Source organism: Alosa sapidissima, chromosome 5 (assembly GCF_018492685.1).
Source record: "Alosa sapidissima isolate fAloSap1 chromosome 5, fAloSap1.pri, whole genome shotgun sequence".
Classification (NCBI taxonomy): Eukaryota; Metazoa; Chordata; class Actinopteri; order Clupeiformes; family Clupeidae; genus Alosa; species Alosa sapidissima.
The window spans coordinates 13051054-13064278 of NC_055961.1; the positions used below are offsets into that span (position 1 = coordinate 13051054).

The window sequence follows — 13225 nt, forward strand, 5'->3', positions numbered from 1 at the left end:
TGAAAAAGGATTACAAAGTACACTGTCATGCAAAAAAAAGCCTCCAAGAAATGCAAGTTGAAGTGTTTTATTTCATCATACCATGTGCAGTTCTGAGATAACAGATAGCAAATTCTGTTGCTTTTCATTCCAGGTAAGAAGTTCTTCTTTTGTCACATTTATGTCAGTCAGCACACACTTCAGTCAGCACAAACACACTGAGAGGAGTGTGTGTGTGTGTGTGTGTTCTACTGTTTTGATTTGCCTGGATTTAGGACCAGACTGGACACTTAAATGGAGAAGATTTTGTGCACAAACTCAAAACAATCATGAAACACATCAAAGTGAAGCTCTATAGGGTGCTTGACACACACAGCTGACACACTGTTTTCAGTGGGCTGGCCTACTAACCCTCGATTGCAGGGCAAAGTGTATTTCCAGAGTTGCACCATAGTCTCCTGCAGTGCTGTGTCTGATATGTTGACACACTGTAATTAGACATCCAGCTCCTCAGCAGACGCTGTGGGAGTAAGTGGCTCCCTGCGCCAAGTCGAGACGCTGGTAAACTTGCCCTGGTGAAACAGAAAAGCTTTGCTGCCCTCAGAGAGTTTACCTTTGACCTTTGGCAGGTTAAACAGCTGTTGAAAGGCCCTTTTTAGAAAAAAAGTTATGTCCCAGGGGAGGTGGTCCCCTGAACGCCCCAAATGACCCTTGACCTCAGTCTCACCTCCATGTTAAACCCCAGAAAGATGGTTTAACAAAAATGGCCTGGGTGTGTGGATGCACCCTTAAACTGTTTAGATAGCTTGCGTACAAATATTGAGCGGAAGTTTATACTGGTTGTGAGGTGTCTGAAAAAATTGTTCCACAATAGCAAATAAGACGGCTGGAAATCATACATTGCGCCTATATATTTGATTTTAATAATCAACGAACGTTAAGGGTTGTTGTAGGATATGTTCGTGCATGCCTGTTGCAGCCACTGTCTGAAGCAGCGATTCAAAACGAGTCAGAAAAGTCGAGACAGGACCAGTCGTCAAAATTTCGGTGTCCACCACTCTAGTTCATCCAAAAACAAACCAGAAAAGGGACTCAAAGTGCTAAATACCGGAATTTTCCTTTAACTTTATACAACAATATATAAAGGCACAATTATTCATCTTAGAGGTCTGAATATAATATAATATAATATAATATAATATAATATAATATAATATACATTTTACGTGGAGCTGTTTTGCCCGTTCTATATAGGCTATACAGTCTATGGTTTTAGCAACCATTATCTTCTAGCCATTGGATTAGTGGACCTTTCTGGTTTTGTCCAAAATGCTAAAGGTGGAGTCTTTTACTTTGTTTAAGAATGATTCATTTTATTCAGGGAGCTGTCTAAGTGGAGCATAACTAGAACAAAAGTAACTGGACTATCCATTTTTATCGGTATTTGCTACAACTCTTTAAAGTTGTGTATAATGCTCAGCACATTGTCAAAACACGTTACTATCAAAATGAAATACCATCAAGTAGGTAGGAAATCAGCCATGCTGCTGCACCTTTTGAATCTATTAATTAGTGATTTCTTTCATTTAATCACAAATAACCTTGATTTTTGACACATCTCTCTCCCATCTATCTATGCCTATGACCCATTTATTCTAAAGGCCCATTATTGACCACTTGTTGTTAACTTTGTAATAAAGTTGATACGTTTTACATTGAAGTTTGTAAAAGTATGATGACTGCTAATGCAATTAAAGATTTTGAAGATTTTTTTTTTGTATAATCTATTTTTTGTTTTCATAATCAAGCTTTGTTTTTCAACCGGAAAATATATAGGCTACGGCCGGTGGTCCACGTGAAATCCATAGTGCCAAAATCCTATAGCTATAGGTCTAAGACACTTCTTGATGCCTGACACTAGATGGCAAACTAGAGGTAGTACTGCATGGAGAGCTATTAGGCTGCACAGTGACCGAAGTTTATTCGAGGTCTGGGTAAAACAAGCGGAGAGTTTCCGTTAGTTTCCCCCTAGTGGCGTCGTTGTGAAGCATGGGGTTACAAGACAGCATTTCGATTTGAGCGCTGTTCGGGGATCGGAGGGCCGTCAGTTGTTGCGGTACTCGAGCAGCTGTGCACCTTGCCCGCATCAGCACCGCGCGCTCTCCTTCTGAAAGCCGAGTGCTTATCTACCCGGCTTTGTGTGCCACTCCTCATCTATCCTACCAAAACCCGTGTAATAGCCTACGTTTGGTACGGATTCACGACATTGTAGTTCACCTCAAAGGAATCCGTTCGCAGGTGAGTTGTCTTCAAAAACGCATTTGAATGTTTTAGACGATGCTGAAACAGTTGGAGCATCTGTGCTCTATTTTGTTGTTTGCTTGTTTGTGAACTGCGTGACGCCCACCAAACTACGGCGTTTGAAGAGTGAATCGTGTTTATAATCTATACATAATAAGCATATAGTTGGAAATGTTCAGACTGATATTGTTTGTTAGGCTATATGTAGGCTATATTTTGAAAGCAGAACGGGACGTTTGCTAACCGCAAAATGAATACTTCATGTCTGGAGGGTATATGAACAGTTATGACGGCTTGCCATGCAGTGCTTGCCTTTAAAAAATCGCTGAGCATAAATAACATCAAAAAAGATTATCGTTGTCTTTTCAAAGACGTCACTGGTGTCTGGGCTGGTGATAAACAGCCTGTTTTGGTTAATGACTGTTTCCCCTCTGTTCCCAATTTCACATTAGATTTATATCGCCTTTATAGGTTCGCAAAAGGGATATACTTCATTTAGTAAAATGGTAAAACTGGGGAGTAATCTTCAAGACAAAGGAGCCAAAGCGGCTAGCGTAGAGGATGGTTTCCAGAACGTGCCCCTCATCACGCCTTTGGATGTCTGTAATCTCCAGTACCAAGCCCCAGACAAGGTAAGGTACCTTTGCCTTTCCCTGCTGTTTACTAACAACCCTGCCTTATATAACCCAGTTAGTCACAGCAATTAGTCCCCAAATTATTGTTCGCTCTGAGGCAAATGAGAGACCATTACCCTTCAGATACCCTAGAATGAGATTATTTAAGTATAAGTATAAGTATACTATACTATATATAAGAGATTATTTTGTTATTTGGATGTCCCCAGTATCAACACAACATAGATAGAAACACGTTGCTGTCATGCTATTGCACCAATAGCTGTATGGTCATCCAATAACACAAGAAAACAATCTTCAGACAGAAGGTGTTTTCTTGGTCATTTGTTTTGAGGATTGAAAATACATGTTTGTGTGACCATTTTTCTGGAGGAGATGAAGCTGATAGCTTTGGGACATGAATGTCTTGTCTGGTATGTCTCTGTAATAAATATTATTGTTATTTGCAGTATGTTTGAAATAGAGCTTCAGTCCTTGTTTCTGCTGACAGAGCCACATTCAAGCTGTGACTCCTCACTAGACTTGCATGTCAATCATCTCAGTCACACACACACACACACACACATTAACACACCCATGCACACGCACGCACACACACACACACTAACACACACACACACACACACACACATACACACACAAACACACTCACATACACACACACATTAACACACACACGCACACACACATTAACACACCCATGCACACGCACGCACACACACACACACTAACACACACACACACACACATACACACACAAACACACTCACATACACACACACATTAACACACACACGCACACTAACACACACATGCACACACACACACACATGCACACACACACACTCAAGCACGCAGACACACAACCCCCCATCACTCTTCCATTATGTTGCTTAGATGGATATCTTCACCCACCCCCCCTTTGTCTTGTTGTCATATTTTACAGGGGGTAGGCTGGCGTCCTGCCTTCTCCCTGTTATTGGATAGTCCTTGGGGAGGCTGAGTCTTTATTGACCTGCATAACAAACAGAGAGGGTGTGGGGAGTGGGCGGGGAGGTGGGAGAGAGAGGAAAGGAGGGATTGGCTCACTTCAGAAAGCAGACTGAGGCTGATTGGTTGAAGCTGCATGGAGATGCTGAATATTGGTGATGAACCTTCTGTTACAAATCAGTGTCTACACTATTCATCTGGTGAGTCAAAATACACAGCATTTGATCTGTCAGCCTTGATCAGATTCAGCTGGGAATTGGCATGATTTTGGTCTGCTATGATTTGATTTGGTCTTTATGCGGGTGTGTCACTCAGTGATGGACCTATGGCCCAGTGTTTAGATGGTCTTGTGGATGAATACAGAGTGCATGTTGTCCACACTGTCCTTTTATAGTTAGATGACCCTGAAAAAACACCCTTGGTTTAACAAAAATTGAGGACAAACATGGTGAGCAGATCTGTATTATTCTTGGACTATTCTCAATGATACTGCTTCTTTGTGACCACGCACAAACATAGACAAATATAAGCTACCAACCAAGCCTAACAAATCATTGATGGCGACATGTCAAATGTATGAGGAAGATGAAATCCACTTCTGTTTAGATGATGTCTACATGGGATGTTAAGCACAAAAACTCATCACAGAAAAGTGGGCTTGGCTACCTCCTGTGTGGGAGATAGAGGGAGCTTGGGGGTGTGGGCAGTGGTTGGTAGATGGGGGTTGGGTAGTGTGAAATAGCATAGAGATTTGGAGCAATTCTCCCTGCTTGTAATGTATTTGACTTGAACATCGAGGAGGGAGTCGATGCTGTAGACAAGACTGATGTCATAAAGCTGAAGTAGATGATCAAGGTCCACCAGCATTCACAAAATTATGTGGAGCAGTATGGCTTCCTTTATGGTGTCTGTTTTTTTTTAACCTCAATATCATCTTGGCGAAGAAAAAAGTGAAGCAAGCTACCAAGAGAGAACCACTGACCTCTGAAATGGACTGTGAACTTATCATTTGCTGCTGGTCAGGACATGAAAACATCCTGGCACCACCCTCGATCTTCCATCTGTAGAGTACTTCATGTCTGTCTGTGTGATGATGATGTGGAGACCCTCCCTGCCTCTGACCGGGAGCCAGGCCCCGAGCTCAGGCCAGGGGACAGGACAGCGGCCAGGCCAAGCCAGACCAGGGCAATCTGTTGGCAGCCGCCGCCCGGTGAGGGATTGGGGAGGAATTAGCGCTGATCCCATCTGGAGTAGCGCGGGGTGGGTGGGTGGGTGGGCTGGGGCGGCAGCAGCGGGGACCTCCCGCACACTGGCGGGGCTGTGGCTGGTTGTTGCCGATGCTGCTGGTGTTTGTCTGCGCAGGAGGCTTTCTGCTGAGAGATTCCGTGCAAATCAAAGCTGCAGCGTTTCGGCCCGTGTCGGTACAGCGCGGGAACAACAACAGCTCACCTCCGCTCAACTCAACAGCAGCAGCAGCAGGTTGTTGTTGTTGTTTTGTAAGCCTACTGGTGTTGCCGCTATTCTCTTTGATTTCACACAAGCTTGGAGACAGTCCACAGATGAATCCTGAATGACTATCCATAAAAAGATACACATCACAGGGGGTGTCTTTCTAGTAGAACCTTTTTTCTATGCAACATATTTCCACCACAGGGAATGCATTGTGAAGCAGAGCTCTTAGTTTGCTTTATCGTTTGCTCCACCTTTCTTGACCCTGTTGCCCGTGTTCCCATTTCCACCTCTCCTTCATTCGGACAGGCTTTAGGTGTCCATCACTTTAGGCCTACACTAAAATCACCGCCCTGGTCTTATATAGCGCACCATTTCCCAATTAAGTTCTTTGCCATTCTTTATCCACTTGTCATATTTATGGGACAAGCATCATCGGTCTGATGGATCCAATCTGTCAGCGCCCCCAACCCACCCAGCCTTGCCAAGTGGTGTAGATTATTAACCCTGCATGCCCCAACTCTAACAGCTGCAACCAAGTGGGGAAGGTGGAGTTGGAGGGGATGGAGGGTGATGCAAGTGATGACTGGGTGATGGAATGGGGCAGGAGAGGTATGGAGGCAGCCGGCCTGTGACAGCAATCTGGAGAGAGAGAGAGAGAGAGAGAGAGAGAGAGGGGAGAGAGAGAGAGAGAGAGAGAGGGGGCGAGGAGCAAAAGAGGAAAAGAGAGGGAGTGATTGGACAGACAGTCGGTGGAGGCGTAATTGTGGAGTGTGTGGCGAGTGGTGGTGTGGGCTGGTGTGGCAGAAAGGGTCATTAGGGGACATTAATTTCCCCGCCGATGGCGAACAGCTGCACAAGCCAGTAATCACGGCGAAAAGCCTCCCCTGATCTGCCCCCTTTTTTTTTCTGGAGAGCTGCGTCAAAGCTCATAAACGAACCGATAAAAGTGACAGTTAATGTCTAATTAAATGAGTTGGACGTGGGACTCCTAAGGCCAAGGAAGGCAAAATCAGTGGGGTTCTTTCAGAGAGAACTGGAGTTGCATACGATTGAGGCGTACGACAAGAGACATTTTCTTGACAGGATGTGGTGGTGATGAGGGTAATGCATGTTGTGTGAACTAAAGTGTAAAGTCAGTAGACTAGTAGAAGTCTTTGAATTGTTAATGTCATCCTTTGGTTAACTAATTTGTATGCAACTGGGAAGCTGAAATGTAATGAGGAATTTGTGCGAATGGAATATTTATGTAAGGCCTCAAGGAACAGACACAAAATAAATATTTTTGTCCATGTCCGTTCAAGTGTTAACAAGAGGAGCGTCTGCAGAAAAACAAGCAATCAAAGCTTCACACCCTAGTTGTTGAGGATTTTCCATATTCAGCGCACTGCAATGTCAATGTTAGTTGCGATTCAGTCTCTCACTTGTCTCTCTTTTTCAGTGCCATAACTGCTTGTTTACGTCAGCCTCTACTACTTTAGTCTTAAAGTGTAGTTAGAGTTCTGCCCTTCAGCCATCGTTGTGTTTTGTCTCAGATGTTCCCTGGCGATGTTCTCTGGTGCATCGTTGTGTTTAATCTGAGATGTTTCCTGACGATATTCTCTGGTGAATTGTTGTGTTTTGTCTGAGATGTTTGCTGACGATGTTCTCTGGTGCTGCTGCTGCTGCTGTGTGTAGGTGGTGGTGAAGACCAGGGCCGAGTACCAGGCGGAGCAGAAGAAGGCCAAACTCAAGGTGCCAAAGGTGGAGGAGTTCACCATCAGCATCACCGATGGAGTTTCCGAGAGACTCAAGGTACAGTGGGCTTTCTGTCCATAATAAAGGGCTTTCTTTCTTTCTCTCTCTCTTACCTTCTTTCTCTCTGCAGAAATACAGGAACACACACACACACACACACACAAACACACACACACACACACACACACACACACACACATTCACAAGTATGAAGACTCAATTATCAAGACTTGATGCGAACATATTAATTTCAAAGAACTCTGGTCCCCATTTGATGCAAGTTGTCCTTGGGTACAATTGAGATGTACATAGAATTAGGTGTCATGTCAGGTAGGCATATTAATGAGTAAAAGTAGTAGTAGTAGTTCTATCTTTCATGAACTGCTTAAGCAAATGCTGCTTAGGAGGCTTACAGTATTATGAAGTAAGATCAGAATGTGAAAAAAGGCAAAGATATTCTTATGCTGTCTTTCAAGCCAAGGACACCTTTGAAACCAGACTTGTTCAACACATTTTATGTCACATAGGGAGACAGGAAACTTTGTCTGGCATAAAGCTGTCATGACAGCAGACACTAAAAAAGACAGATTTGTCACAGTGTGACAAAAGCAGGTTTGTCTCAAGACAACACAAAGACTGCCAAATCACCTGCAATGCTGCATGTGTGTGTCATAATTACCAAAGTTGAGATGGCAGCAGTGAAATCTTGCAATGTTCTGTGGTTCATTGTTTTTATAAATACACAACCATTTGCAGAAAAAAACCCCACTTATCCTCATCACATTATATCTTTTTCCTCAGACTGTGTTTATCGCTGGTAATCTCACCAGTCATCACATTTTTCACATCCACATCTACTACAAATCTGCAGTGCTACTTACTGGCAGGTTACACCAGGCACATAACTAATAAGTCTTCTAAAATGATTTTTACGCTCTGCTAACGAAACGCTTCAGTTGCACACCTGGTAACCTCACATCATCGCAACATTTATTTTCATATACACATCTTCTATACACCTGCACATCTTACCCTCTGCAGCGCTCCTTACTCCTCAAACCTTGAATTATTCTGGCCTGCAGCCCGTCTACAGACCCGTGGGTGGCCATCGCATCTGAGCCATTTAGCGCACACAGAGGAACAGGGGAATGAGGTGTTATGGAGAGGAGGCAGCTGAGCTCTAATGCTCCCAAAGGGCCAACAGGGGGGTTGTGCTTCTGAAGCTAACTAATGTTAAGAGATGGGAGTGCCCAGGAGAGGAGAGGAGGAATTGAGGGAGATGGGGTGAGGAGAGGAGAGGAGGAATTGAGGGAGATGGGGTGAGGAGAGGAGAGGAGAAATTGAGGGAGATGGGGTGAGGAGAGGAGAGGAGGAATTGAGGGAGATGGGGTAAGGAGAGGAGAGGAGGAATTGAGGGAGATGGGGTGAGGAGAGGTTAAGAGAGGAATGTAGACGTGAGGAGAGAAGCAGAACAAAAGAACGAGTGTTTGCAAGTGTTTGTGGAAGTTTGACCCGTGGAATAAAGGTCATTTAAAGAGCGGGCCAAGGAGAGCGTCATTATGAATTCAGGAGAAGGAGAGAAGCACTGAAGCCTGTCTGTTGAGGGGGAGTAGCGCTTCATCAGCGTTGCAGTTTGCGGGGGGGGGGGGGGGGGGGGGTGTCCAGTGAAGCTTCAGTGATCACATTTTGTGTTTGCTTTTGAAATAGAAAATAGCACGTCCACTGTACGCTGGGAAGTGGGTAAGACATAGGCAAGGCCTCACCTCAACGCAAGCACTGAACCGTTACATGTAGTCTGGGAAATATTCCATTGAGCACAATCTCCTGCTGTCATGTCAAGAAAAACCTATTTGGGTTTTTGGAACTCATGTTGATGTCTGCTGTATGGAGGATAAAGCTCCATTTTCAGCACCACAGATAGAAGATGGTTGAAGACTTGACTGTATTGCTGTTGAAATACTGTATACTGCATGGAAATGGATCTGGGGAAATGGAAATGGATGAAAGCTGTCTAAAGTGACAAGGCCCCTTTAGAGTGTCTCTGAAAAGGCAATGGAAGAAGATCTGCTTCAGCAAGGTAGTGAATAGAGAATTGGGCAATTCCACGGAAAATGGACTTTTTGTATCATCCATAACGCCAGTGAAATGCCTTGGCATTTGTATGATGTGAATGATAACATTCAATTTTTGTGCATTTTTTCTCATGTACATTCTTCAGCCAAAAATAGCAAATGCTCAAATTTCATGTAATCATTCACATCATACCATACCATCACATTTAATTGGCGTTATGGATGTTACAAAAAATGTAATTTTCCATGGAATTGCCCAATCAATGTATGATACTGATTCAGTGGTACCTTTTACATTTTGGTTAAATGCAATATAGCGTAAAATATGACTTTCTTTCTCATCCACTATTATGGATTCCTGCTTTCCAGCTAATTCATTCTTGGTGTATTGTATTCAGGAGCCAACTCTGGTTCAGTGCAATGTTAAGAGTTCAGAGTTAAGTGCTCAGGCTCTTGAGATCAGATGCGGGTCTGATGCAGGGCTATTAGACAGCGTTAGGGAGATGCTGCGCTGCTCGTTGGCAGGGCTGATGTGAATGGACAAGGCCCTGGCGGTGTGCTGATCGCCTGAATGGACGAGGGCCTGCCTCTGCGCTGGAGATAGCGTTGACGGATGGCGCCCGCACCCTGGGCCCACTCTCCCGCGATTGGTCCCAGGTGTGTGCCCATACAATTCCCTGCAGCGATTACATCTGCAAATGAAAGCGCCGTTCCCTCCTCTCTACCGCCCCTCCCCTCCCACTTCCCCTTTTTCAGACAAATCAGACAAAACAATGGAAGCTGAGCAACAGAGGTCTCTCTGGTGTGTGATGCCTCAGAGCAGAACTTATTAGCATAGCTTGTTAAAGTTTAAAAAAGGAAATTACAAAGATGACTTAATTAAGGGGGGGGGGGGGGGTGGAGGAGGAAGAGGGGGAGGTGAGGGAAAATGGGTTGGCTTGGGTGTCTGTTTGTAAAGCTAATTGCTAACACTGAACGGCTGCAAGAGGCTTGCTGTATGGAAGCTGTCAGAGTAAAAGTATTGTTTCATTGTACCCAGTCAAGCCTGATATTGTGGTATACAGTACAGATGTCTCAACTCTAACAAATCTTCAGTTTAGATATATTTTAATTTACTCTAAGCTGTACACTAAAAAGGACAGGAATCTTTTCAAATCTAAAGTAGAAATGCTAACATATTTGAATATGCCAACCATATTCCCACCTGCTGTTAATAGCTGCAAGCATTATGCATTAAAATACTACTATCGAACATCTACATAAACAAATGACTGAATACACAATGTTTCCATTGCCCTACAGTATTCTATTCAATGTTGGTATTTTTTCCCAGAAAATATACAGACTTTTATTAGCTTGCACTACCTGTGCATGACTGTCCAGACCTATCAGAGAGTAAAGTATGAAAGCCCAGGGGTTTGTATGTATTTGCATTCAGGGGAGATGAGCCAAATCCTCCAACAATGATATTTTTGCCCTACCAACAAGACCAGAGATGCAAGCAAAGAGAGGGTGTGCAAGCAAACTCTGATGCGAGAGATTTCAGCTGGCAGAATAGAAAAAGACAGTGTGTGTGTGTGTGTGTGTGTGTGTGTGTGTGTGTGTGTGTGTGTATTCTGTGGCAGATGCCAGGGGGTATTGGTCAGAAGCTGAGATCCTGACATACCGACATCCTGACATACCGCCTACACAGCAAGCGCTATTGTTTAGTCTACCATTTTGTAGCCACCTGAGGGAGACTGAAGAGTCAGAGATACGTGGGCGGAGAGAGTGGAAAAAAGAGACAGACTAAAAGAAGATTGAAAAAACCCTTATCTCATTCATTTCCCAATTCTTACCTGTGTGTGTGTGTGTGTGTGTGTGTGTGTGTGTCTGTCTGTATGTATTAGAATGAGCTGACAGTCTGCACTTGAATAGACTTCTACACTACAGCAGTCGCTGTTTCTTCACATGTCTGTCTGTGAGATCTGCTCCAGTAGTTCAGCAGTCCAGGAGTCTTCCAAGGACCTCAGCCAGTCCCCTTGCAGGATGGCCGCATGTGCACAATTAAGCCCTCTGGACTCTGATGCTCATGCCTGGTCTTAACTTGTGGTTATTAAGTGAAGCCGGCTCTGTGGACACTAGCCAGCCGTGTGTGTGTGTGTGTGTGTATGTGTGTGTGTGTGTGTGTGTGTGTGTGTGTGTGTGTGTGTGTGTGTGTGTGTGTATGTGTGTGTGTGTGTGTGTGTGTGTGTGTGTGTGTGTGTGTGTGTGGATAGATAGATAGATAGATAGATAGATAGATACTTTATTGATCCCCAAGGGGAAATTCAAGGTCTCTGTGTGTGTGCGCGTGTGTGTGTGTTAGGGGTGGGGTGGCATCCTGATCTAGCCGGCCTGGCTATGAGCTTTTTTTTACTTATGAATGCTGTTTGTTGTTTTGCCATTTACTCTATGCTTTGGCAAATCCGCCTATTGTCACTGTACATGTCAGCAGTTAGCAGAGCCTTCAATTTAAGTCTACATATTACCCCACAGACTTTTACTTACATTTCCTCAGCGTCATGCTGATTGAATCTGACACAATTGAATTACTTCCTGAGCCTTGGTGTGAAATTTGATCCCATTTTGTTTACACAAACAGTCTTTGTTTTTACTCTGCCTGTCAGATCATAAAGTGTCAAACACAAGTAGAAAGGCATCTCCACTTACACAAATTACATTTTGCTGCTACTATATATTTAATAAAGGAGCCATGCCTTTCGTTTCTCCGATCGGCTTTTCTGTTCTCCATATTCACTGAGCATGACTGCAGTATATGTATGCAAAGATGAGTCTGGCCCTTGGCTTGCACTTGTCTGAGCTCTGTAGTCTTGTCGTGGTGCCAGCGTGAACCCTCCGCTTGGAATCAGACAAAATAGAGTAATCATTGGGGTGTGTGGGTCCCGTTGGCTCCATGCTGTTGTCATTTGTCATGTTAAAGGGGACACGGCATCGGAGGCCCTGGAGGGGAAGGCGCGAGGCTTTTGTGCACCGCGACTTCCTTGAAGATTGATGAGTCCAGATGGCTTTTACTCTGTTCGGAGTCTGATTAATTTCACTGCTCTCTTTTGTGAAGGAATAAAAATCCATCTCAGCCATCTTGCGTCTTTTCTTTTTTGTGTTCTATCCTCCTCCTCCTTGTCGTCTACTTGAGCTGGCAAAGAAAGCAGGCAAGAAATGTCAAGGTGTGTCACTAAAATTTCACGTTTAAAATGTATTCCATTTTTTTATCTATTTCAAGAGAGAGAGAAAGAAAATCAGAAAATAGTTTGAAAGGATGAATGAATTCTCCCCAAGTGTTGATTCAAGGTAATTGATTTTGTTCAGGCACTTTGATTGCAAATGCCAGGCGTCCATCACACCACCCCCCATCTTCTAGTCTCATCTTTGCCCCCTGGCAATTCCTCACCCTCTCCTAGACCCTGTCCAAACTAGGCAAAGCCAGGTAAATATAAACACACATAATTATTTCTCTGTTTAGCCAGAGACTTTCTAATGTGGAGACACAGCACTCAAAAAATACTCCATAGAAATGCATGGGGCTAGTTTGTCACGCCAATATGGCCGTTGTCTACACATATCCCACCCCTTCCTCGGCAAAACGTCGACATGTGAATACATTGAGCCAATCATATGGTGTGTTGTGAAGACATCGTGCCAATCATGTGTTGTGATCTCGCCGCTGGAGCAAGATTGGTGTCGTGAAGCCTTGCGCACGCGCATTTCTGCCGAAATGGATGCCCAACGAGTGCCTAAAAAGCGTTGTCAAATGGCCGCCGAGTGGAGAGACTTGCCTAAAAGGACTTTGGTTTAGCTCCTTCATCCAAATTGAAATGCTGTATGCCGACACTGAAAGTGATATTTTTCGGAGATAAATTTGAACACTCCGGGTTCATGTTGTAGTGTGGTACAGGAAATGGAGAGAAAAAAAGAAGAGCTTCAGATATGATGATGTGTGGCTTCCATGACACTGATAAAAGTTAATGTTCCAGACAAACCACCAACAACAAACACTTTAATGGTCCTTCATAAAAGTGTTTT

General features: G+C 44.0%; 1 protein-coding gene across 2 annotated transcripts in view; it reads left to right on the top strand.

Moving 5' to 3' along the window:
• Positions 1-2002: 2002 nt before the first annotated feature.
• nsg2 (neuronal vesicle trafficking associated 2) overlaps positions 2003-13225 on the top strand; it is a 21011-nt gene continuing 9788 nt past the window's right edge. Inside the window, exons 1-3 of one of the 2 annotated variants that reach the window (XM_042093753.1) lie at positions 2003-2277; positions 2733-2912; positions 7032-7148. In XM_042093753.1, the coding sequence (XP_041949687.1) occupies positions 2784-2912; positions 7032-7148 (246 nt within the window). In that variant the 5' untranslated portion in view covers positions 2003-2277; positions 2733-2783. The remainder of the gene's footprint in view (positions 2278-2732; positions 2913-7031; positions 7149-13225) is intronic. The other variant, XM_042093752.1, reaches the window with a different exon arrangement.